The sequence below is a fragment of the Vidua chalybeata genome, chromosome 1, assembly GCF_026979565.1.
Source record: "Vidua chalybeata isolate OUT-0048 chromosome 1, bVidCha1 merged haplotype, whole genome shotgun sequence".
NCBI classification, from domain to species: domain Eukaryota; kingdom Metazoa; phylum Chordata; class Aves; order Passeriformes; family Viduidae; genus Vidua; species Vidua chalybeata.
In genome coordinates this window covers 43,018,309-43,044,700 of record NC_071530.1, presented here as the reverse complement: position 1 = coordinate 43,044,700, position 26,392 = coordinate 43,018,309, and the positions used below count along the sequence as shown (strand labels likewise).

At 38.1% G+C, this 26,392-nt stretch overlaps 3 protein-coding genes across 13 annotated transcripts in view; 1 reads left to right on the top strand and 2 right to left on the bottom strand.

The window, feature by feature from the left end:
- NEK11 (NIMA related kinase 11) overlaps positions 1–3,849 on the bottom strand; it is an 81,676-nt gene extending 77,827 nt beyond the window's left edge. For 2 of the 3 annotated variants that reach the window (XM_053958661.1, XM_053958676.1), the window contains exons 1-2: positions 3,762–3,849; positions 269–524 (exon numbers count right to left, since the gene is read on the bottom strand). In XM_053958661.1, coding sequence (XP_053814636.1) covers positions 269–438 — 170 coding nt within the window. In that variant the 5' untranslated portion in view covers positions 439–524; positions 3,762–3,849. Of the gene's footprint in view, positions 1–268; positions 525–2,222; positions 2,691–3,761 lie in introns of those variants that run through there. The other variant, XM_053958670.1, reaches the window with a different exon arrangement.
- A 188-nt stretch (positions 3,850–4,037) lies between these two features.
- Positions 4,038–9,118, top strand: ASTE1 (asteroid homolog 1). Of its 3 annotated transcripts, none has more exons than XM_053937505.1 (4): positions 4,038–5,409; positions 7,004–7,214; positions 8,257–8,452; positions 8,734–9,118. In XM_053937505.1, the coding sequence occupies exons 1-4, from the start codon at positions 4,096–4,098 to the stop codon at positions 9,026–9,028; spliced, it is 2,016 nt and encodes a 671-aa protein (XP_053793480.1). In that variant the 5' UTR covers positions 4,038–4,095; the 3' UTR covers positions 9,029–9,118. The 3 variants fall into 3 exon arrangements, with proteins under 3 accessions (XP_053793480.1, XP_053793486.1, XP_053793493.1); XM_053937511.1 differs by having other exon boundaries at positions 8,257–8,448; positions 8,734–8,925; XM_053937518.1 differs by lacking the exon at positions 8,257–8,452 and having other exon boundaries at positions 8,734–8,925.
- The window catches only part of ATP2C1 (ATPase secretory pathway Ca2+ transporting 1), a 68,282-nt gene continuing 50,713 nt past the window's right edge, over positions 8,824–26,392 (bottom strand). For 5 of the 7 annotated variants that reach the window (XM_053937447.1, XM_053937455.1, XM_053937494.1 and 2 more), the window contains 12 exons: positions 25,645–25,801; positions 24,228–24,398; positions 23,132–23,229; positions 21,541–21,591; positions 20,572–20,738; positions 18,951–19,019; positions 17,255–17,371; positions 16,337–16,484; positions 15,639–15,734; positions 14,720–14,861; positions 13,716–13,846; positions 12,822–13,109 (listed from right to left, as the gene is read on the bottom strand). In XM_053937447.1, coding sequence (XP_053793422.1) covers positions 12,993–13,109; positions 13,716–13,846; positions 14,720–14,861; positions 15,639–15,734; positions 16,337–16,484; positions 17,255–17,371; positions 18,951–19,019; positions 20,572–20,738; positions 21,541–21,591; positions 23,132–23,229; positions 24,228–24,398; positions 25,645–25,801 — 1,464 coding nt within the window. In that variant the 3' untranslated portion in view covers positions 12,822–12,992. Of the gene's footprint in view, positions 8,914–12,821; positions 13,847–14,719; positions 14,862–15,638; positions 15,735–16,336; positions 16,485–17,254; positions 17,372–18,950; positions 19,020–20,571; positions 20,739–21,540; positions 21,592–23,131; positions 23,230–24,227; positions 24,399–25,644; positions 25,802–26,392 lie in introns of those variants that run through there. The other 2 variants (XM_053937466.1, XM_053937482.1) reach the window with 2 other exon arrangements.

Sequence of the window (26,392 nt, the reverse complement as noted above, 5' to 3'; positions counted from 1 at the left end):
AATTAGGTCATCAATACTGTAGAGATTTTTTGAGACCCCTCCAACAATATGAGTCTTTACAGTAACACAGAATCAATTCCTGAATGCATCCAATTAAGTGTTATCAAAAAAAGTCTGCCTCTACCTTACATCCTCACTAAAGTTAGACAGTTAAAGTTGCAACATAACACCAAACTAAGAGATGAGACACAAATACAGAGAAAATATCTACAATGCAAGAAATATGTTCCAAACATGTTTATTTAAAGCATGTGAAGGGTTTACTTACAATTCTTCTCCTTGTTTTGCTTTCCTGTCATTAACCAAATACACACTTCCAAAGCTTCCATTGCCAAGTTTCCTCTGAATAGTGTATCTTCTTGCAATCACAGCATCTGAGCAAGCAGAATTAGATCTGGCAACAGTGACATGCCTAGCAGTTTCTTGAAATTTCAGCATTTCTCTGTGCAACAAAAACTACACCAATTTCTCAAGGATGTAGCTTTCAAATCCTTTTATTCTTCCATGGATGTTCACAGAAATCACTTGAAACAGAAAAATATTGATTTGTCAATGTATTATTCTTATTAAACTTCTCATTTAATTCTGTGGCAGTGTTTACAGTACCCAGCTTGCAGGAAACACAAATTAAGTGGAATTATTAGCTGCTGAACGGCAGGCAGCAGACTTGATAAACAAACTCCAGATAATGTAGATGTGACATAGTCAGTCTTCCTCTAAATCAACCTTAAATTAATTCACTGAACTGATAGCACAGTTCCCCTAGATATGGCACTCTTCCTCACCACCTGTCTTTATACCACCACAGTACCTGACACCAAAAATATCTGCATTTCAGGATGCTAATGTCAAGATTTTTGTACATATTGAAGCATAACCTCCACTCTTAATTTGAGTTTTCTCCCATATCTGTTTTCTCTGCTCTTTCATTTACCCCTCAGATTTCACCATCTGTTCCTCTGTTGACCTCACAGCTTCACCATGACTCACTACCAGTATCTTCTGCAAATTAGTTTCACAGAAAATCTGCAAGACTTCCAATAAAACCCAACTCTGCCTGAAGTTCATTTCTCCTTCACTGTGTCCTTTCACGACTCCCCTTTCCAACCTTCCCAACAAGTTAGGTTTGGTTGGGAATTCTTGTCTAACTGAGGTCCTAATTCTGCAAAACATAAGGACTGCAAAGGCCAAGCTCTGGCATTTCTGTGGTTTCCAATAGCTCAACATGAGCTTAGAGTAACTTTGTTTACTCAGCCTTCCTCATTCCAAATGAAAAAGGTGAGGTGTTTCACTGCACATAACAAAACAATATTGTTTTCACCACTTTGTCTTTATATAATGCTACATGCATCATTTTGCTGGAAGATCCTTTGGAGCAAATAAAGGTCTTGCAAGATCAGTGCTGCTGTTGTTACCATCCATCAGCACTGCAGAGCACCAGGCCCACACTGGACTTGTTCACCACATCATTTCAGGGCCAAGGCAAGCACATAAACAGGATTTTCATTGTCGTAGTCGTGATTTTGGAAGAGCAAAGACAAACTGCCTAATTTTAAAAGCTGTACAACTTTAGGTTACAAGTCACTGGCTTCTCTTCCAAATGAATGTAGAGCCTAAATTAAGATCACAGATTTGTATCTTGCAACAAAAAACTCTGTGTGTGTGTGTGTGCGTGTGTGTGTGTATGGGCACAAGAACCTATTTTCATACCCATCTGCTGAGCTGTTGTCACACCATACCAAAAAGCCTGACATTGCACTGTCACCATATTATGAAACACAGATAAACTTTAATTACTACAAGACATCTTAATAATACAAATCCTGCATGTTTTTTAAACTACAGCACTCCTAATACTGTTTCTTTATTCTCTTTCAGCAACACTGACAAAAATTTTGAAATGTCAATGCTAAGGAAAGAACGTCAGCTAGAAAATTATTTCTCTGTAACTCCAAATCTGTCTGAAGGAGCCCAAATGGATTATGCTGAGATGTAGAGGAGGGAAGAGCAGAAAGATGAACTCCATAAAATATTATACCGCTAATTCTAGAAAGTTTATGCAATTTTCATTTACTGTTATATTCTCATAATTGCTGTGTTACACATGCCTTCATAAATTCCTTTAGAAATAATTGCACTTAGAAAAACTGCTGTGCTATCTATAGTTCTTTTTTCTTTCTGAAGTCACTTAACATATTTCACCTTCAAATTTTCATACTTACTTGGACCTAGGAATGTATGACAATCCTTTACACCACAAAACCATGCTTAAGGTCAAGTAGTTCACTGAGTTTAACTTCTGTGCTATATTTCTAATAATGCCTTTTACTCTCTATGCTTCACTTCTCTCCCTATATAATAATAGTAACAATTATCATGTAACTTTGTGAAATGCTTTAGCATCTACCGCTGGAGTGTTATAAGGCAGCGCCAGTGATTGCCATTGTGGCATCACAGGTGCATTTGAATGGCACAGAAGAGGTGGATTGATGAGCACTGCATCTGAAAGAAATGCCTTTGAAGTGCCAACAGACCTTAAAGATTGACTCAGAGTGATGGATTCTTCAAGAAGTATATGGAACCACAGCCTCTCCTACCTCACTCAAACCTTTAGCCCAAACTTCCTTGTGTTTCTTTCCTACCACTGTCCACCTCCCACTGAGCAGGTGTTTCCCAAGCAGCAACATCACTTGCTTTATTAAAGTTCAGAACAACTAGAGATAACCCAAACCAATCAGGTCTCCAGCTATCTTTATCTAAAAAAAAAAAAATTAAAAATAATCACAGTATACACTATCCAGTATCTTTATATCTATATGTCAAAGGAGTTTCCTTTGTTCCATCCACCATTCCCAAGTCACATCCTAAAGCCAGGGAACCTGTTGATGCCAACCAAATTAATGCAATTACAGTGTCTGGATTGCTATTTTTTAGTATTTTCTTCCCTAGCTCGAGTTAAATCTTCCTTTTTGTGCTGCAAACTAAAGGAAAGTTGCTGGTTAGGGTTTCATAGCTCCACCTACACATGCTGAGTGCAAACCATCTCAACTTCTTCCCTGACCTTTCTTAGTTTCTGTAAGATTAACCTTCAGGTTTCTTTAGCAACAGCTAAAATACTCTGACATTTTCTAAGATAATCCCTTCTTTGCCAATCGAGGCCATTTTCCAATTCTATCAGGTTTTCTTTTTATTCCTTAAGAACCATTGTGTTACATTAACATTTGTTACCCTCCATCCTCTGCAGCACAAATTCTAAAGTCTTTAGCTCTAAATATCTTCAGTATTTACTAGGCTGATTTTTTTTCCTGCTGATGACTTCACCGGCCCGCTCCTTTAAATGTTTTGAAAATTAAAAAAAAAAAAAAAAAAAAAAAAATTCTTATTTTTTCCTTCATGGGAAAAAAAATTTAACGTTTTAACATTGGCACCATTATTCTTTTCTGCAACATCTTTATAAACTTACCCAAAGCTAAAGTGACATCTCACTTAGCTCAATTTTTTACTGTTCCTAGAGAAATGGTAACTAAATTTTATTAGCAGTGCTGGTAGCAGAGGAGCTCGAGGGTGATGGTAAGACGGGGTTAAATGTACTCGAGTATCAAATTCAGTACCTCCCTGACGCACGTTCGGGAAGCCGAGATCCCCTAGCATAACCACAGGGATGCTATCACCTTGTTTCAAGACCATGTAAGGCTCAAAACACAAGGTAGCACCCACATTCCCACAACGCAGGGGGCGAGGGCGGCGTCCCCGTTCCTCACCCCTCCGGGACAGGCGGGATTCCCCGGGAGCCGGCGGTCCCCCACGTCCCCGCCGCTTCCTGCCGCTCCAGCGCCCGTCCCGACGGCGAGGCCGCGGTGCCTGGGGATGCCCCGTGTGCCCTGGGGGTGGCCTGGGGCTGGCCGGGCTCCGGCAGAGCGGCAGCGCCAGCGGCGCTCCCGGGGCCCGCGGCGCTCCCGGCCCGGACCGCGCCGTTCGCGGCCCCGTCGCCAGGAGACGGCGCGCGCGCGAGCGCCGGCGGGCGGGAGGAGCGGGAGGAAGCGGATCCGGGATCGGAGGGCTGCGCGTGTCACTGCCGGCACCGCTTCCGGCGCCATGGGCGTCCAGGGGCTCACGGGCTTCGTGGAGGAGCGCGGGGTGTTCTTCACCGAGCTGCGGGTGCGGGACACCAAGCTGGTCATCGACGGCAGCAGCCTCTACCACCGCCTCTGCTTCGCCCCCGACGCCGACTTCCGACGCGGCGGCGACTACGGCGCCTTCGCCGCGGCCGTGCGCGACTTCTTCGGCGTCCTGCGGGCCTGCGGCGTCGCGCCCTTCGTGGTGCTGGACGGCGGGCGCGGCGCCGAGGACAGGAAGCTGCCCACGCTGCGGGGCCGCGCCGCCGAGCAGCTGCGGGCGGCCCACGGGCTGTCCCGCGGCGCCGGCGGCTGCCTGGCGCCGCTGCTGACCCGCGAGGCCTTCGTGCAGGCGCTGGGCCGGCTCGGCGTGCCCTTCGTGCAGTGCTTCGCCGAGGCCGACCGGGAGATCGCCGGGCTGGCCAACCGCTGGGGCTGCCCCGTGCTCTCCCTCGACAGCGACTTCTTCGTGTTCGACCTGGCGGGCGGCTACTGCCCGCTGTCCCACTTCCAGTGGCAGAGCGTGCGCGCCGCCGCCGCGCCGCAGGGGTGCTACGTGCCCGCGCGCTGCTTCTCCGCCGAGAGGTTCTGCGGGCACTTCGGGCGCCTGAGCAAGGCGCTGCTCCCGCTCTTCGCCGTCATGCACGGCAACGACTTCGTCGGCCTGGAAGCGCTGGAGGCGTTCTTCAGCAAGGTGCGCCTGCCGAGGGGCTGCGCGGCGGGGAGGGGCGGCAAGCACCTCCGCCTCCAGGGACTGCTGAACTGGCTGGCGCAGTTTGCGGAGCCCGCCGAGGCCGTCGACAACGTGCTGAAATACCTCAAGAAACACCAGAGGGAAGAAATACGGGAGCTTCTGTGCACTTCAATGGAGGATTATGCGCCGTCTGACGTGAATCTTGAGGATTTCTTTCAGAATGGGAGCTATGAGTGCGAGGCTGCCAGGAAAGCAGACGTACCACAGTGGGTATCTGATGCTTTGGCGAAAGGTAAGCTGGCCCCATTCATCATCAATGCCCTGATACTTAGAAGTACCTTCCTCCGCGTTCAGGTGGAGAACATGCAGAGACCCAGTGCTCATAGCACAGCTTTGCCCATCCGACAAGTTATCTATGGACTGCTTCTGAGAGTATCTCGCAGTACTGAAGATGCTTCTCCAAGTAAGCAGACCAACGAGCTGCCCATTGTTTGCGAATTTGACAGATGCCAAAAGACACTTAAAAAAACATTTGTTCAAGCAGCAAGCCTACCCCCAGATTTTTGTGATGATCGTTTTCCTTTGGACAAGTTAATGGAGGTAAATGGTTGTCACAACAGATCATAGTTAACAGTGTTTCACGAGTGACACAAAAATAGTTGGGACTCACGTTTTTCATCTGTCCACTAAATGTGATGTCTGAACTAAGCCACCTCAGTAAGTAACTACTTAACACAGAAGTATCTGTGATATTTAAGAAGCTACATCAGGTTGTCTTCATCTCCTTTCCTTCCTGCCCCCCTCCAAGTGTACCAAGACAAATTATATGAGAAGTTGTAGTGTGTGTGTAAATGCAATACTCCCTTGGAGCATTTTCCACTGGAAGTCCTTATTTCATCCTATGTATTTTGTTACACTAATATTTGCTTTTTTTTTTGTGAAAGTCCAATTTTAACACAACAAAACCTAATTTTTATTTGATCAAGGTGTGTAATGTTTCAGAACAGTGTTCTGAAACAAAATCTGACCCATGCCTTTTTATTAGAAGTCATTATTTCAAATGTGAATGTTACAGCTGCCCAGCAGTTTTACCTGCCCCAAGTATGCTCCTGCTAACATGGCTCTGATGCTTGCCAGACAGAGCAGAACAGCACCTGAAAAACACATGAAAACCACAGGAAAGTTGTACTAGGTTAGTTCCAGTCACCATTGTAGCACTTCTGTAACTCTTGCCATAATGAGAAGTAATCTCCCATTCTCGAAGTTGCACGATTGAGGTTTTGTATACAGAAATTTCTGCAACGTCCAGAAATACAATCCATGTGTTTTAATTCTGCATTTTTAAAGCACACGTCCTCTATCCATTCTGATGTTCAGATTGACTGTTAACACATCTCTGTGTGTGGGCACTGCTGAATGTTTTTATCACTTGCTGGTGGATCCTTTGTAAAGGAACCACGTCTATCCCTGCTACACCCATAAAATGCTACAGGTAGCTATGGGTCCAAAGTACAGGTTACTTTACATGGGATATTGGCACACACCTTTTAAACAATACATAAGACTTAAGAGCTTGAAAAATGAAGTTTCATGTTAAGAGACAGTAATGACACCTTACTTCAACCTTGGTGTGTGTATTTGTTTAATGAATTTGAGCTGTGCTACTACAACAGTTTTCCTTAGCGAATATATGGGAATTATCAACTGAACAAAAGGTTAGAAGGAGAAATGTTCAGCATTTAAAGTGCTCCAGGCAAACTGATTTTCAGTTGCTCTTCTGCTGTGGGAGAAGAGTTTGCCTAAGAGTAGGCAAAACAATCCTAATCAAGGTTTATAAAGCACTCAGATTGCAGCTGAACAGCCTGCTGCAATTCTGCATGCATGAAGTTATGGACAAAGCTTGTAACCACTTTCTGGGAGTTAAATGGCTCAGCAAAAAGGGAACAGGTGGTAGGAATTAATTATTTACCAGTTACTTTTATCTTTCTACCTGACGTTTAACAGTGTCATTTTTAAAGTCTTAAGTAGTGTTTTAAAAAATATTTCCTGTTCAGAATATCTATGAAGCTTAAATAATTTTTATCAAAAACCTAAAGCAGTAACCAGGATAATTTAACCAGGAACTTATTGGCCTTTTAGAAATTGCTCACAACAGATCAAGTCTCTTACCTCCAATTTTTAAATTTATTTTCAGGTGCCTGTTTCATGCCGTCAGATGCTTTTGCTGGAGACTCTGGGAGTGAAAACGAGTTTCCTAGAACCTGTCCCAAGTCACTTACAACTCCCTGTTGCTGTAACGTGTTACTGGATACGTTGGTCAGAACCAAAAGTTAAGCTGAACCAATTAAAGGCTTTGCTTCTAATGATAGTTTCTGGAGAACTGCAGAGGATAACTGATGATCCAGGTATGTCTCCAAAGAATACAGTTTTAGGTGTTCAGCTACTAAAAAAATCCAAACCATGATTCATTTTTCCACACTTATAGGGAGTTGTCCAAATTTAGAGGAATTAGCTTTGATTTACGCTATATCCTCAGGTGTCACACTATGCATTGATATGCACAAAGAAAATGTGCTAACCATCATTTTAACATTTTATATAGGTAAAACAGTACTTTACCACATTGTAAAACATTAATTTGCATTCATAGGTACTTTCTTTAGGATCAAAATATTAATTCAGATATAAAAGTTGCAAAAAATAAGCTTAATGTACTCAGGCATCAAAAAGCTACTATTGAAGCATTCCAATATTTTTTTGTGTGTGTGTGTATGAGATTTTCTGAAAACGTTTGTACTTTGCCCAGGCACACTTTTTCTGCCTATGCATTGCAAATTTGAAAGTATTAAATAATTACAGAAATTGCTTCAGTTATATTTATACCTGTTAGGGTTATGGACATTTCCTCCAGGAGTCCTTCATTTGATGGCAAAGATGATGCATGCCAGAGTTATACAGTTTCTTTACATTCTGGTTTATAGAAACCAGACTGACAGTGTTTCCAAGTGGCTTGTAGTGAGATGGAAAGCTTGTTTGGATTTGATCACACAGAATCAATTAGGTTGGAAAAGACCTCTGAGATCACAAGTCCAACCCATGACTGAGCAAAAACCACCCTGTCAACCAGACCATGGCACTGAGTGCCATATCCAGTCTTTCCTTAAACAACTTCAGGGACAGCGATTCCACCTCCTTGGGCAGCCCATCCCAGTGTCTAACACTCTTTTCTGTGAAGAAAATCCTCCTAATGTCCAACCTAAACCTCCCCTGGTGCAACTTAAGGCCATTTCTCCTTGCCTTATCGATTGTTACCTGGGAGAAGAGCCCACCCCATCTGGGCTACGTCCTTCTTTCAGGTAGAACCAGCGTTACTCTATACATTGCAGATATCTTTTGTACTGTTCATAGAACATTTATTTCCAAGTTATTTTTTTATTTATAACCTAGATCCCACAGTTCTACCTGCTGAAGATGACAGTGTTGCATATAATGAAATTCTAAAATGGAAGGAAAAGAAATTGCAAAATAATGACTTTGACTTAGATGCTGCACACAGTTTATGCCAGTGGCAGTGCTGTCTTCAGATGGGATTGTATCTCAACCAGCTACTTGGTACTCCTCTCTCTGAGCCAGACCTAAGTAGGTAAGGTTCTTCCAGAGATCTGCTTTCCACACAAGCCCCCGATGGAATGAATGTATTAACATGTTTCATTTTCTCTGTCAAACTCCTCTGGCCAGTACTTTCAGCAAAACTCCCTTCTTTAAAGGAATTGTAAAGGAAAAGCACTTTTTATGAAGAAAAATACACTTGGCATAGGCGTGGACTGTTGGATACTGTATGTTTTTGTCATCAGTCAACATGTTTCTGTACCTGTCCTGTCGAGGTGCAATTCTAAATGCAGGTTCTCTCCTTCTTTTGAGCAGGCTTTACACTGGAACCCTTGTGCACAGACTGTATCAAGAGCTTAAATCAGCACCTTCAGTGGAAAATCTGTTTATCTTATCTCCAAAAATGGCTCAGCTTTATCTGGTTTTGTTAAATATAGTGGAGTCAGTGGTCTCTCCAGACTTCTTTCAGAAGATGACCAAGACCAGATCAGAGTCCTGCAAGAAAAGGAAAACATCTAGTAAGAAAAAAACCACCATCAGATGTGCTGTGCCAAAAACTCAGCATTTATGCAATGTTAATAGGTTTGCAGCGCTGGAAGTGGATGACTGAAAGCACTATTCTGGGAATAACTTCTAATGCCATACTGATGAAAGAAGTAGCATTAAAATATGCGACTGTATTGGAATTTGCTCAACTGTTTTCACACGAGTTCTTGATTCAATCTTTACAAAAAACCTTGCTTCAGGGGATTTTTTATTTATCTTTTTGTAACTTACATTTGTATAAAAGAAATGCTGTCTAAAAGTTGTGTATCAGTCTAATTGAAAATGAGAGCAAAGTTGTTTAGCATTTCAAAGCAGGACTATTTTAGAGGAATTCTTTTCCTGAACATTTATAGTTGGCTCTGCCTCATTTCCCTCAACACTTCATTTACAAAACATCCAACTTTAAAGTTCGTGTTTGAGGAACACAGTGGTCACAGTCTAACAGCTGAGACTAAAATAGGAATTGACAGGTTTAAAAGTATTATAAAATCAGTCATTACTGTTGGAGTACTTTTACTTGCTGGGAAAGGTAGCTTTGCTTAGTGACAACTGAGTAAGTTGTGCTTGCCAGTATTACAGGTTCTGTCAATACTCAGGGAGAAACTTCAGATTATATTTCTCTCTCCTCCCCCTGTGATGTGCTAAAGAAAGAGTTACATGCACACACAAAGCTGTCACATGGGAGCAAGTTTCTACAAGTTTGCTAATTCTCAGTAGTTGTCACAGTAATGGTGTACAGTCCTCTGCTATTAAGCTGTTGTCACTCTTTCTACAATGGCTGTATTAAAAACCAGACCTGTTCTGACTTCCCCTATGTACACTAATTACTTGATAAGCCCTTGTTATCAACACAATAATACTGAAAACCAATTTATCATTTTTTTTTAAATCCTACATCATCTATTTCTCAGTGTTTTGCATTAGCAAACTTTCCAGCATAATTAGTCAATTTCTATAAATACTTTTCTTATGAAACTATTGGTTTTCCCTATGTAAAATTTAGTTACATTTGGGTTTTCTCTAGAATCCACATATCTTTTCTTGCATTTAAGAAAATCATGACTTCCACCTCTCATCATCAAAGTTTTGCCCATAACTTACCAGAATTCAAGCTTGATTCCTGCATTGTGTGCTCAAGTTTTCAGTCCTGCTTATGCTCCCTATTACCTCTGTTCCCATGGAAGTAACTCACCGTATCTTAGGATTTAGAGGAAAGATCTCCTGTACCATACAGCCAAGTGTTGATACTGCCCAAATAATAATCAATGAGAAAAGAACAGAGCTATAAGATGTTACATTAAAGAGAAAACTAGTTTTGAGATACAGCCTGTCCTAGCAAGATCTTTTTCCAGTACAAAAGCTGCTACTTACTGAACTACCAGCAGATGGCACGTGTACCCAACCACACCACAACACATTTCTCTAGGTTTCTATGTACAGCAGCCCACAGCATCACATTTCCATCAGATGACTTTTATTTAAAAGTTGAAAGGGGTTACAGTTGCTGATTTTACTAAGTAAAACTGAAATTCTTAATTGTCCAAATCATCCTCTTCTCCATTATGAGCCCATTATGAGCTTGGTTTTATTTACCAAGCTTGTAATTCCCTAGTTTTTAATCATCAGAAATAGTCACATGCATAATAAGTCTTAAATATAAAAATACAGGTGTATTTGAGTCCACTTTCTTAGTGCTGGTGAGAAGAGACATCTTCATTTACTCTGAATCCCACATCAGAAAACTGCTAGAGGTAGTAAAAATTCTTGAGATTTGATAAGTCATATTTTCAATTAGATAATTCAGAAGACTAGAATAAGGTCAAATTTTCCTCTTTGGGATAAAAACACTGCTATGACCACATGGCATTTTGAGAATACCCTTGGGAAAGCTGACTCAATTAAGAATTACTGTAGTGGAAATATGTTCTCAGTGCAGAGCTCAGCTATCCTTTATTGCTAATGAAATGATACACACTCATTGCAAAACCCAGTCCTGCTGAAAAAAGTAATCACTGATTCTAGGATTACCATGCAGAATTTAAAGTACTACAGTTTTCCTTTTTGACTCATTATAGGACTTTCATCCTCTTTGTAGGAATATTAAAAAATAAAGGGCCTTTACTTATTAAAACCAAAATTCTTTATTCCGTGCTTCAATAGAAGCAGGTAAATTACTCAGCTGTTGCTTATTTCTATCCCATAAGAAATGCCTCTTAATTTTTATGGAAAGTTCCTGCTATTGATTCAACTGCTCAGGAAAAAAAAATATCTCAAACCTGCTGTAAAGTGGTAATGAATCACAAGAGGAGCCAAAATAATGGCAATGGAATTCAGTCCAGGCATGTTTTATATATAATGACATTGAACTAGATTTATTACTTGTTAGTATTTTGCCTTCCGTTGGAAAACACAGCACCAAAACTTCTGGCATATTTAAGTGAACTACATTCAACTAAGCCTACCCTGCAATAAGGCAAAATTGTCCTTAAGAGACTGAAATTTTATTTGTTTAGTGAAATCCTTAGTCAGAAAGTGGGATTTGTGCTGGGAAAGGGGCACTTAGTAACATTTGTTTAAAGATTTGGCAATGACACTTCCAAGCTAAAACAACAATCCAGCATTCATCTGTACTTACCTAGATTTCTGGGACTCCAAGACCAAGAGTAGAGCACAAAGCAGTCAAATCCCATGGAAGAATATCAACCACAAGTGAAGACTTACTATGTGAAAGCTATAGCTGTGTCCCTTCACAAAATCAAAGTTTGTTCGAGATTCTTCATCAGCATGCACTGTCAGCTTTTACTATCTGTCTTCATTAATAAAATCCTTATTATTCATTAATAAAGTGTTCTGAAATTCTATTAAAATACTGAACACACTACAATATTGAACAGCTACAGCCCCACTTGCCAAAGGCAGTAATTGTTCAACAACTGTCAAATTTATCCAACTTCTGAAAGGCAGAACTGCTACAAGTAAGAAACTTTTGCTTGAAGACATGAGAGCATTTCTGTAAGAGGTCATGTTGTTCAGGCCCTCCCAGCTCAGTGGTAACAACCCCAGGAAGAGATGAGGGCCAAGTGCTACAGGATCTTGGTGTTTACACAATCACATCTCCAGCACATTGGTAGTCCAGGTATTATGGACATATTGAGAGTCAGGAGAAGCCATGGATGAACTGCATGTATAAAGCTGACTGAATGTGCATTCATGCCCTGTCTGCAGCCCTATTTCCTGGCAAAGTCTAGGAATCCTCCAGGCAAAAGGAAGAATTACAATTCCAGTAACATCAGCTTTTGAGCATGGCATGTGGGTCAAGTCACAATGGCAAGTGCAGAAATACCCCAGTGTCTGTTCCTGACAATTCCTCCTCAAATGACAGGATGACCACTGTGACAGCATGGGCCAGAGCCAATCCCACTGTCACATTTTCAGGCTACACTGAGGAGAGATGCACATGCACAAGTTTACAAGGGAAAGAAATACCACTGTGTGTTTGACTTCCCCTAGCAATCTTTAGACATCCTCTTTTCAAGATGCTTTAGGTGATAGTTCCTTGCATTTCCTGAAAGGATGATGAGATGACACTGATGACAACAGGGCAAGACTATTTTGAGGAAAAGCACTATGTCCAATTAGTGAATATTAGAGTATTCAGACATTGTAATATATTAAAAATAATTTTACAATGTCAAAACAAATCTATTATAATGCTTTTCTAGCTCTAAAAGTAATTCTGTGGGTTAAAATTCGAAGTTACCCTATCAGGGTTTTTTATGAACGGGAAGGAAGGAAGAAGGAAGGAGAATGAAGCTTCTTTGAGAGAGGGATGGGTTTTTTTTGCCCAGTGAGGATTATTGCATTAATTTTCTAATTCTGTACACTACAAATAATTTCTGTCTTATAAATCACTTAAGTGATCTCACAGTCATAAGCTAAAGTCAATATGGAACAAGGCATGAAACAAAGCCTTTACCTGCAATCATATCAAAACAAGCTTGTTCACTTCATGTAAATGCCAGTTTCTTTTAAAACAAAGAGAGGACACACTTATAAGAAAAGCAAACATTTACTTCAAATTGCAGTATAGGCTTTTCAATCACAGAAAAAGAAAAGAAAAACAGTGATCCGACAGCGGTCACATCCTGTGCAAAAAAAAAAAAACAAATTTGGGATACAAAAAAACTGTAGCACAAGGTACTTGAGCCGCTTACACATTGCAGGATAAAGTAAATAAATACAGTAGCTAGAATATGGCACTCTTGTGACAGACTCTAAACCCAGTGGAATGCCTCTGAAATATTTTTATCCTTGTATTAGTAGCAAAGTCCCATCACCATAAAAGTAGAATAGTATAATGCTTTAAATAAAAACAAACTAAAATATTTATATCTAAGAGAAGGATTTTACACAGTTATGTCTTTTAAGTGCAGAAAATGGGACTTGGGCTTAGATCTTTCTTTAAATTAACCCCTGCCCCCTCCCACCCACAATACCATTCAATCTTAAAAGTAAATTTATGTTTGAGGAAAAACGTTACCAAAGTTGCATAATTTCATTTGTTACTTCCACAGCTGGAAGTTAAATTCTAAACAGTCTTGAAACATGAAGTTCGTCATTAGCAGTGAAACAAAGGACTTGTCAAAAGCCCTCAGAATTTCTTTATCCTCCAGATAGTGTTTTGCTTTCTCCAACATCTTTAGACAGCAATCGCTAAGTTTGCAAACACAAGAATGCAATATGCATCATACATCAAGAAAAGATGAAGTTGATGAAGAAGAACTTCCACGTTTCTGGATCTTTTCCTTGCTTCTTTCAAACTTCTTTATTAGCTCAGTCACTATGCACACAGAGGAAGTGAGTCCCAGAAGAAACAGTAAATCTGGAAGAGATAATTAGCCTTCTTTAAAATTGCTTTTTAAGGCTGAGGGGAGACTTAAAAGTGAATGAGACTTACAAGACTTTCAAATTTTCTCCCAATCATTGGCAAAGTTCAGGAGAAATTAAGCAAGGTTCAATTTTTTGCAGGCCCAGAAGATTAACATGCATAGTTTATGCATAAATCATAACTACACACAAGATATTAAAAGCTTTTAAAGGATTTCATAAACATTTTCAGCAACATAATTAACTAAATTCTGAAAAATAATATCATCAGAAATTATGCTACAATAAATACATGTATTTCATTACAATCACTTAACTCCAGAAAACTACATATGTAATAAATCTAAATCTTAATGAGGCTAACAGCATTATGCATCAATTGCTTTTTAAAATCCTCCTGTTTATTTATCCTATGACAGTGCAATCAATATTAAAGGATCAGGATTTCTAAATAAGGTGTTTATAGTTAGAGAAAAAAGTTGTGAGCTAGTTAAATTAACAGTGCTCAGAAACTTACAAAGTCAATAATTTTGCCTGCATCAAAATTTATATTAAAAACTCCCAAATAAGTAAGCCCCTTTATAAAAATTTAAGAACACACTGATCAGTTATATACCATATGCATTTAAATAATGGTTCCCAAAGAAAACATCTAGAACAATTCAAAAAACTTAAAAACCAAATCAATAAAACAAACAAAACCCCCCCAAAACCCCTACCCACAAAACAAAAAGCATCATCAGGCTTATTTAATTCCTTATTACATTCCTGTTGTATGCAAACAGCCATACAGAACCACCACCCACCACATTTATAAATTTATAAATTAATCCTTAATGCAAAGTTTTGAAGAGAGAACTGTTCTTACCCAAGATACTCAGGCTCTCTGTTTGGAAAACCTTCTGAAGTGGAGGAAAGTAAATGACCAATAACTGCCCCATTATAGATCCAAGGACAGCATAGCAGAACATTTTGTTACTGCAAAGTCCAATCTCGAACACAGACTTTGTCTGTAAAAACAATAATATGTTACAAGGTACATGTAATCTTAATTATCTGGACAAGAAAATGCAATTTCTTTCCACCCAAATTTTTAGAAAAATATAAAATATTACTGTTGACCTCTTAGATAATCCAGAACAAGTTCTTGAACAGACTAATTGCATTTTCTCCCTGGTAAATAGTTTACAAGTCTTGTCTTCATAGTCAACAACTTGCACATTGATCCCACTATTCCACAAGTACAGTTCATCAGAAAAAGGTTACCCCTACACTATGTCATAACAGGTAAGACTGCAAATTACAGTAAATGTAGTAATGTATACTATCACAAAATTTCAGACTTGTTTCCTTAAAATGAAAAAATATACACAGATAAAAAATACAGAACAGTTTCAGAAATTTTCCTTGGACTATGGGTTTAGGATTACAAAATATAAAAGCTAAGGCCTTCAAGAAGCTTCACATTCTGGTAAGGTGCTGAACTGACAGAATTTCCAGGAAAAGAAAAAAACAATCACAGCAATACAAAGGATCATCACACTTCACCTCTTAATAACAACTTGCTTGCTTTTGTCAGGACACCACCAAATTACAAATAAGTTAATTACTTAATTTGTTTAAATTAAGAAATCCTACCTAATGAATACATGAAACTCTGAGCTTAATACCAGGTGTGAAGTAAATCTGCAGGAAAACACTTGAAACAAACACAGCAAGATCTTCCCTCAAAGAAAACTCTGATTATTGTGTTAATACTGTGTAAATGGACAATATGAATCACATACCTGAGATCTAGAACTCAAAGCATTGAACATATCAAAAAATACAAAACAGGTGAAAGTCATGGTTGTATCTCGTGGTGTTATTACATTGTCTCTTAACTGCCAACAAAATAAAATGAAATGGCTTTAGTATGCTTTAAACCCTCCACAATTTAACAAAGTCAATTAAACAAAATTATTTAAATAATTCTAAAATAAGTTTTACTAGTTAGGAAATGAAAGCAAAAGTAACTTGTTTGACCCAAGCTGATTTATTAAATCATACAGCAAATATTACACACTTGCAATTTATAAAGATCTGTAATTCCAAGCTATGATTAAATGAAGCCTCCTGACCAATATTTATAAAAGCACATGGAATAGCAGGAATTCTACGATGCATTACCAAACGTTCCCACATTTTTCCCTACTGGGAAAACAAAATCTGGTTAGAAGATTTACATAATTACTTTCTATGGGCAAAGTCTCCAAAGTAGATTTAGAACCTGAAAAAGTCTATGTTAAAATAGAGATTGGGGAATAAAACTACATTTCACTTTTCAACAACTGTTTTGAAAATCTTCCTCTCTACTCTGCTAGTATTAAATAAGCTCACTACTCACTACTAAGTTCATATTAACTCTGAATTCCAACTGCTGGTATAAAAAGGATTTCTTTTAAATTAGGTTGTTGCTGCTCTAAGTTTTGCACTTTTGTCATACCTCTCTCCAGAAGACGAACAGTGTTCCACAGACGATAATTATTGATGAAACCAGTATTTTAATGATCAGGTTTTTGGTCAGAATACTGTCCTTCAGATTTCTTGGAGGTTTTCGAATAATATCTTTATCCACAGGCTCCACCCCAAGGCTTACAATTAAAAGAACATTTTACATTTTTATCATCATAAAATTAATTCACTGCTTCTAACTTAAGGATTAGATTTTCTGAGTTGAAAAAAAGAGGATTTAATGCTAGTTCCTCGCCATCTCTCACTCCATCTACTTGCAGTAGAGGGCCAGAGGGAAGCCAGAACCCTGCATGCAAGTTTCATGGGCATATCCATGGATCTTTAGGTATCCTTGCTGCCCCCATATAATTAGACACTAAAGCAAACTAAATAGAGTAACATACTGCAGAAAGAAAGAAAGAAACATACTGCAAACATATGCAGTTCACAGAGAAAGTTCACAGAGAAAGTTCACACAGAATCACTGGGTTGGAAGAGACCTTCAAGATCAAGTCCAACTCATGCCCTGACACCTCAACTAAACCATGGCAGCGAGTGCCACATCCAATCTTTTCTTAAACACATCCAGGGATGGTGACTCCACCACCTCCCTGGGCAGACAATTCCAGTACTTTATCACTCCTTCCATTAAAAAAAAGACTTTTTCCTAATATCCAACCCTTGGCACAGCTTAAGGCTGTGTCCTCTTGTTCTGTCAGTTGCTATCTGGAGAAAGAGACCAACCCCCACCTGACTATATCCACCTTTCAGGGAGTTGTAGAGAAAAGTTTGCTATTTCTGAAACATCTCACTGAAGTTTAACACTTCACAGTTTCCTTTACAAGCAACCATTTCCCTCGCTGAAGTAAAAGGACTACAGAACCTAACAGAGTTAAGAGTAATTACTTACCTTTGAGCTGGAGGTCCATCCATAATAATATTGATCCATAAGATCTGCATGGCATTGAGAGGATTAGGAAAGTTCATTAATGTAGCCAGTGAGATTAAAGTCAGTGCTGCTATACTCCTGTTGAAAGAATTCATTTTTACAACTGTCAGCATTGAACATTTCTGAAGATCCACTGATAACTGCTTTGTAATCAACACTTCAACTGTTTAAGAGTAGATATATATTTTGACAGTGTGAATCATGACTGATGTTAAGTCGAACTTTAAGGCAGAGCATGAAATCTTTCGAATACTCATTCTGACACAGTCTGTATTTAAAACAGCATTGTTCTGGCAACAAAAAGGTAGCAAATTTGCATTTTAAAACCTCCCAAACTTTTAGGTAACATTTCAGAATTATCACTCACCATCACCTAATTGATTTTTTTATGGGGAACTGGGTCCTATACTTTTTTTGTGCCAGAAGTGGAATTTGAAAAATGGTATTGAAAAATAAACTGCTTTTCCACTCCTGATGTAAACAAACTCCCTCTGTGCACCTGTCCCTGGCTTGCCTGGTCAGTCAAGGCAAGGTACTACTCAAGCTCCCTAAAAATACCTACAACCACTCCTCATTACTAGCTAGAGTGCAAGATTAAGAGGTTTCATAACCAAGAAAGTAAGGCTTACAATAATTCCAAATTTAGCACTGTAGTGAACCCTATTATGCTCTCCCTGCAAAGAGGGACAGAAAAAAACAAAGGGATTCATCAAAAATAGGTAAGCACACTTTCTTAGAACATCTGTGATTAGTTATTTTTCAGCAGCAGATTCCTAGTCCAGTCTTGGTAAGACTAGACAGGACACTCGGTAAGGCTGAAAGCATATATCACTCCTTAGAGTGTTTATGCAGGCAAACAAATTAGTCTTTTCTGGGTTTTGTTGTGTTGGGAGTTTTTGTTGTGAATTTTGTGTTGTTCTGGAGGGTTTTTTGGGTGGTATTTGTTGTTTGTGGGTTGGGGCTTTTTTGGGTTTGTTTTATTTGCGGTTTTAGTTTTGGTTGTTTGTTGTATTTTTTTAACTTCTGCAAATTTAAGACCACTCTGAAATGTCATGAAGGCTTCAAAAAAGTACATGAATGACATGGTAAAGAGAAAAAACATGTCCCTGAGTCCAGATCCAATAAGATAAACTCACAAAAAATTTGAAACTAAGGCTTAATAAACTCTTGTCCTCTTGTCTTACATACACATTATGTAGCTAGCACATGAATCTTTATGTGCAAGAAAAGGAAGTCAGCTTCATATAGTTAGCTCATTTCATAAACCAGTACATGGATTTCAGAAAAACTAACCTCCTGATTCCCTGGTTTCCTCCATTTGAATACATGTACTGGTTAAGGAGGGACTGACTACCAGCTTCTCATTTAAACAGGGACCCAAAGGCAGCTCTGCTGTTTCTCATTATCCCTTCAGTAACTGACTTTATACATCTCAACAGGAAGAACCATGACAAAGTTACACATCACTGTTTACTGCACTATCTTCTGGGTCTTTAAAAATAAAACAAGCCACCAAACACAAAATAGTGAAAACTCAAAAGCACAGTGTATCAGCATCCTACTTGAAATTTACAGTATTAACATGAATTTATGCATCTGCTTCATGCTTTGATTCATTCACAAGAAATTTCTGATACTGACAGCTTTTCAAACTTACGTGCTCAGTTGAAATCTAACAAAATTTTTTATATTATTATAAATTCCTTTACCCTCTTCAATTGCAGACCTGCAATTAAAAACAAAGATTACATTACAAGACAAGTGAATCTACTGCCAAGAAAAGCTTAAAACAAACCAAAAAAAGTACGAATTTAAGCAGCAATAAAACCATCAAGAAACAAATGGAGTTGAGTTTTTTTTAACTTTGGCAGTCATTGTTTTTCAACTTGACTATAAGAACTCAAACTATTCTGTGATTGTGAATAATCACAAGTTATTTTTTCCAGATGTTTAACTTTGAAAATGTAATTATTAGAGTAAGATTTCCTCTATGTTCAAAATCCACAACCATCTTCGATCTAAATCAAGTCAGATAATTAAAAAACAAACAAAACAACAAAACCCAAAAAACCAACAACTCCCCCCCACACACACACTTTAAAAAAAAAACCCGAGAAACACAGCATGGCTTTAGAGGACCATGTATTCTTCCTGTACCAGAATGAAATATGTACAGACCATCTTCACAACCCCTAGCATGTGTCACAACTTGCCTATCACATTATCACAATTACTGCAGTGAGAAAGGATTTTCTGGTACCCAAATCAAGCCTGCTTTGCTGCAAATAAAACTGATTCTTTTCTTACACTCCCCCAATACTCAAACAGCATTCCTTCAGTAACTTAAAAATAATTAAAAGGGTGGGGAAAATATGTAAAACTATGGAAGTTCATACTTCTTTTTTTCCTTAGCATTCACCACACTTCACTCTCTCCTATTGAGAACTCTCCTGAAGAAGTGAGCAAAATTTTGAGAATCCAGCAAAAACCTCACCAAGTCCATGTAAAGTACTTACAACAGATGTCCTTCCTATGTATTCTTCTGCCTATGTTAAAATGATTCCCTTCTCTGTTATGTTTTTGCATAACAGCACATCTTTGTTGGCTGAATTAGTGTGACAACCTCAGATCATCTTGTGACATACTGCTACATAGGTAGATTTTCTTATACTGTACTTCTCCATTTCACTTCTTCCCAAGGGTTAAATGTCATACTTTTGGAACTGAAGTGTTCTGAGATTGATGCATAATTTCAAAATGAAGGCTATTTTGCCAGACAGCAGTTCAGCTCTGTCAACAGTCACTACCTTCAAAAGTCAGATGAATTAAAGTCAAAATAAGAAAAGTTTAGCTAAGCTCTTTTTGAAATACACCAACCAAAAATGAACAAGTACAAACAGCTGGTTACCAGACACTAATAACCTATTTTCATCTGTGATATCTAAACAGTCAATATTTTTTTCCTTTTCTGAAGTCACCACATTTAAGAGTTGAAAACAAACAGAGATCTACATAACTTTGAATGGAATGCTGTCATTTTTTCATTAGCTTTATGCTTCTGGAGTACAAAATTGAATGAAAATTACTAACCTCTAATAGACTCTCAATTTCACCTCAGTTACGTTTCCAAACATGCTAATACTCATGACTGAGCAGAAAACTCATTTACAGCAGCTACAAACTCATTTACAAGTTCAGGAAAACTTCTATTTGTTTAACCCAGGCAACATCTTGTTAAAGCTATATAGTATAGCTATATGTATATAAAGGCCACCTACATTATTGTCTGAAAATCATCATCCACGAGGATCATATCTGCTGCCTCTTTACAAACATCTGTTCCAGTTTGTCCCATGGCTACACCAATATCTGCAGCCTTCAGAGCAACAGCATCATTCACTCCATCTCCTGTCATAGCTACCACGGCACCATTATTTTGCAGGGACTAGAGAGGGAAAAGAACTTAAATCAGGAATTGAAATAACCTATCCTATAAAATTATTCTAGATACAAGGTTGTGTCACTGCTCCCCCTCCCCCATCTCTTATAGCTGCACTGTAATGTCCTAAAGAAAAAAGCAGTTGCTTCTGTTCTACAAGATTTTGGGTTAAACTTCCATTTGTATATTCAGACAGCCTAAATTTTAAAGCTAGGGTATATAAAAATTGCCTTTAGGGGAAAGAAAAAAACTCTAGAGAAAGATAGGAGATACTGTATTTCCATATTACCATTATCACCTTCTTATAAGTCTTGCATGCATCCCTATGGTCTCAGTGTTTTGACTTCTCCTTATTGTTACTTTTCTGATTTTTCCAATTGTTACACTGAGTCCCTCCTTCTTTGATACCTTCTTTTGTTAACTTCTGAATAGAGGCATTGCCACAGACACGGCTTGAAATTCATTCCCTTTTATCTCATGTGACAAGTATCAGAAATATGGTTCTTTCAAGCTCCTAGTTGAATTGTGTTACTGCAACATGACACAAAATCTGAATCAATCCCCAGCTCCCTACATAGAAGAAAGTACAATGTTACCTACCTATTCCTTGTGGGCACTATGCATTTTTCTAGGTAATATTTTCAAGTACACTTCACTGCCCAATCAGATGCACATCTGATTTCATCTTTACACACTGTAGCACTATAGTTTAGTGTATGTATAGTTAGTGTAGCGTTATAGTTTAAGTGAAGGCAGCAAAGGCAATACCCACAGCAACAGTCCAGCTTTGAGCCTCTGTAAGACGTACCTTTATAATTTTCAATTTATGTCGGGGACTGGCTCTGTAGAATACTGCAACCTATTAAAAGAGTAATAAAGTAGTGGTGAAAATTTCAGATACGTAAAGAATTGCACTGGATTCTCTTAAGGTAGAGGGTAAAAAATACAATCAAAGGCGAACTTTGATTATTCTTGTTAGCTCTTAGCTGAACAGTGAGCTGTGTTTTCAATTGAATGAAATCATTAATTTTAGAGAAGATTCAAAGTGTGTTCTGGTAAACAAAGTTAGTGCTACTTATTTCAAGATATAATGTGCAATTTAAAAGCCTTCTAAAATAATGAAGCAACTGAGGTATAATGGCTTCTGCTGGTCTTCCTGACTAAATTAATGCAGGCAATTGTGGTGCTGACTCTACAATCAACATCCTTTTTCCTTGTCAGCACAAGTGACAAGTTACTCAGGATATTTCAGTTTTACTACTTTATAGCATATTATTAACAATTGAACTTTTTAAAGAATTAAAAATTCTTGGAAGGATCAATTTTCAGATTTTTCTTGGAATCTGGACTTCTCTGTAAATTGAAATTTGGGCATGTGGAATTTAGTTTTCCATAATCTCCATACACTTAGCATTTTTCCTTTTCAAGAAGCCTGACAAAGAGCTAGATTTCTCACCAATCAGTTTAGACTGTATACAGCTATCAATCTTATTGGTTGATTTTAATTCCTAGTAAGATTTTAAGCAAACACCTAGAAAAGCAATTGGGTCAAAGGTCAAACACATGTAAGTAAATTTGTATCTATTTCAGTTATTTAATGCGGACAGACCTTAAGAACACCTATTACCACATAAACCAAAAATTACTATTTGCCACACAATTCTTGCTTTTTCCCAGTTTCTGTGAGTCACTAAGAAAAGACAGAAAGCTGACATGCACATTTCTTGAATGCAAATATTGGCTTTTGGCTTGCTTACACTAGGTTCAAGCATGCTGCAGTCTAATTTTGCAGTCCTTTGCAAACAGAGCAGCATTTTGATGCAAGAATTTTGCAACATAGCTAAACCTGAACCTCTATTGCATTTGATTATGTCTTCACATTCATAACTTGAACAGTGGTTAATCTATTTAGTTATTTAAAAAGTATTAAGCAGTAACTTAATAAACCCTTTCAAAATTCCCAACTAGTGACCTCAGATCGATCAAAATCATTAAAAACACAGACAAGTCTTACAAATTACAAAAGAATGGACTGTCTGAACATGCAGACTCTAAGAGTATATAAATGAACTGAGTTGCTCAGAAATAAAATGGCCTAATAATACAAAAAAGTAATAGTGGCAAAATGAAAGTTAAAGATAAAAAAAACCCTGAATCATTAAAAGAGACAGAAGCAATTTATTCTTTATCTTTATTTTTTTTGTATCTAAAAAGATAACTGTGTAAGTTGAAAGAAATAGATTTTCATATTGGTCATATGTCAGACCAAAAGATACTTATTAGAACAATATTATTTGTCACTCTGAAATTACATTTTAGCTTGCCACAGAATAAAGAGCACTTCTCAATATGTAAGTGTATCCTTTGCTACATTCAGTGAGTAGTACATCAAAACAAACCTTTGGTGTTATTTGAGAAAGCTGCTGAATATCCAAATCATCTATCTCTTCTCCAGAGATTGCCTGTGAATTTTTGGAATACAATCCTAGTCGACTAGCTGTAAAAAAATCATAAAAAACCTTATTATAATAATTTACCATTTTAAGACATTAGGTGCCCTTCTTTTTTCTAATCCTAGTATTTTCTGCAGCATTTCAGATTTGAAATACCCGGAGCAGAACATCTTCCTACATTATTGATTCAGTATGTTGGAGTAAATTAGATGAACTCTTTACAACATGCTACAAAGTCTATCCTAAATCAGATATTTATTTGCTTAGTCTTTTTAGGTCTAAAGGTCTGTAGTTGATTCTGTCAGGTGTCATATAAACAAAAAGAAGATCTCAGTCCTCTCAAAGAATTTACAGTTCAGAAATAACACGACAGAAAATCCAAACTAACATGAGGGAGACAAGGGTAAGAAAAAAAATCTCTGATAAAATATTCTGATTTAGGGGGTATACTCTTCTTGTGCACACTCAACTACTCATCATCCTGTTTGTAAAGAATTCTTATTCTGGCTAAAGTGCTTGTTCTTTAATGCATTGTATTGTAAAAAGAAGTTAAGTAGTTTGTTTATATATTTATTAATAATACTTAAGTTTCAAACTTGGTTATATGGACAAAACTGTACTAGACAGCACTGAAGCGCCATACATCATTATTCCTCATCACTGCCTCTTTTAGTTCATCCCTGCTGTCAGAGACAGGCACCCAAATCTGAGGGTAGGCAGGGTGGTGGTGGTGGTGGTGATGTAACAGTAAGAATCAGAAATCAAGCATATGTCATAAGTAAACAACATGAAAAAATACAGTTTCAAACAGCCAAAGTCATATGTTAACCAAACTGGAAAAACTGCTATTCAAGCTGAAACCAAAGTATCACTTCAGGCTGGGGTCATAGGTTTTGTGGGTCTTTTTCCCTGTTAATTCCACTGTGCCATACACTAATCCAAAATACAGAACTCACAAATGTTAAAGACTTAATACAAACACTTCCTAACAATTAGCTAAGCAGAAAACAAGAAAATATGAAAGTAAGTGAACTATTCATACCAATGGCAACTGCAGTTTCCTGTGAATCTCCAGTAACCATTTTTATTGCAACTCCTGAGGTGATGAGTGTAGTAACAGCTTCTTTTACACCAGTCCGCGGGGGATCAATTATTCCCACAAGGCCCAAAAAAGTCAGCTGTCCTAACTCAGGACCAGAAGCTAAGGCCAGAACTTTAAGAAGAAAAAGAAATAAAAATGTTAAGATTTGAAATTAATGTTTACATCAGCATTTAAAACAACTGTTTCTAACTAACAGGCCAGCATAAAGCAAAGGGCTGGAATTCATATTTTCCTTTTTTTAAACCTTGGTAGTAGCAATGCTGAGCATTCACAATAGCCTACTTATGTACACTCTTGTCTCCTAAAGAACTCCTTACCAAACAGCCAGTTTTGAAAGATAACTTTCCTATTTATTCTCATCTGAAAGTGTTTATATTTTGACTGTGTGGAAAGAGAACCACATCTAGCTTTGTGATTTCTCTGTGCGTTTCTTTTATGCATTAGGATGAAAGGGAGGATCAGTTACCATATTTATTTTCTGCTTTAGCTTTTTTTTACCTTTTGAGAGGCAGATTTCATTGAGTACATGGTGAATATTTTCTGAAATGTCTTTTCAAGTAGGATTCTTGATTCAAATATATTTAAATGTCACTAGAGTTGTAAGGAAAAACCAAGTTTGCTCTTTTCAAAGCATTACCCTTGATTTTTTTGACAGACAGAACAAATGACTGTTCAAATAAAACAGAAAAAAAATACCACTCCTAGCATATCCTCTCAGCTTCTAATAATTTGCATCTTAGGAATTTCCTGAGCCACAGAGAACCCCTCCATTAATTTTTTTTTTAATTAAAGAGCTGTGCATGGACTTCACAGCCTAGAGATATCTTTACAGAGGCCAAAGAAAGCCAGTCATGTATAATCCTGGCCCATAATCAACTCCTGTCAATCATCTTGTGAAAAATATTGTTTTTTATCTAAAATTCTACACAGCTTGTTAACACAGAATATAATTCTAATGGCATCTCCTGACCTGCAATCAGTTGTGCTAGCCTAATTCATGAAGGTGACAGGAGCCAAAGTAATGGACAAATAAACACATTCACATTAAAAAAAACCCACAGGCATCTATAATAAGGTATGCTAGCCATTAAGTAGCAATTTACTGTTCAGTTATGGTCACATGCAAGAGATGACAGAAAGCAACAGTGCCCTTTCTTATCCCCTGCAGTTTAATCATGGTATTATACAGGCCTAAAGACTAAACACGGTGGCACTTACTGAACAAAAAAAAAAACCCAACCAACTAAACAAAAAAGATCCCAGTGTTTTGGGTTGCTCTTGCTTGTTGTTTTTTAAACAACAACCAGTGCCATTTAAATGAAATTGGTATTTTGAGAGACTTTTGAAACAGCCTTACCTCTAAGCCCTGCAGAACCCATAGACACCTTCTCTTGCTGGTATTGCTCTCTCTGCTGCTGCACCAGGGGTAGGCTCTGTCCCTTACAGTTATACGATGTACAGTATCTAATGACTTGTTCATAAGCACCTTTCATAAAGCAAACCTCAGGTTTGTCCTAAAAGAAAGAAGAGCTGCTGTGTGCACATGTGTGCATGCATAATTACACATACACAAGTGCATACACACATGGATACATAAGCATGACATGTGTGTGCTTTTGTTAACAATCTTAAGAACATAATGCAACTCAAACTTCCACTTCTAAACATAAAAATACATTATTTTGAGTGGCTTTAGACAGTGTACATTCAAGAGTAGTAAAGCCAAAAGAGCCAAGCTAATAATCAATATCTTATTTCAGTAGACATCAGACACAGGCACTGCAAGTCACAGTTTACAGACTAAGAGGCCATGCAAAGGACAGAAATTCAACCTACATCAGACATTAGACCTGAAAGACCTTAAGCTCCTCATCAGATCAGCTGCACAGGTCATTGAACATCCCTTCCATTCCTGTACAAGGCCTAATAACTCTAATATTTTCCAGACAGCCATCTAGCCTTGATATGATGATATCATGGGACTGAGTATCTACCAGCTACCTCAAACACTTAACTCCAATGCTAAATCAACTCATTCCTTCTCCTTCCCCCTTTCCATTAAGAACTGCTGTCTCAGATAAATTTCCAGTCACTGATCACTCATC

Bases quoted from the DNA above. Each gene is read 5' to 3' on its own strand.
- ASTE1 (XM_053937505.1), top strand. From the start codon at position 4,096: ATGGGCGTCCAGGGGCTCACGGGCTTCGTGGAGGAGCGCGGGGTGTTC. The intron at 5,410-7,003 runs GTAAATGGTTGT...ATTTATTTTCAG, and splicing joins CTTTGGACAAGTTAATGGAG to GTGCCTGTTTCATGCCGTCA. The intron at 7,215-8,256 runs GTATGTCTCCAA...TTTATAACCTAG, and splicing joins GAGGATAACTGATGATCCAG to ATCCCACAGTTCTACCTGCT.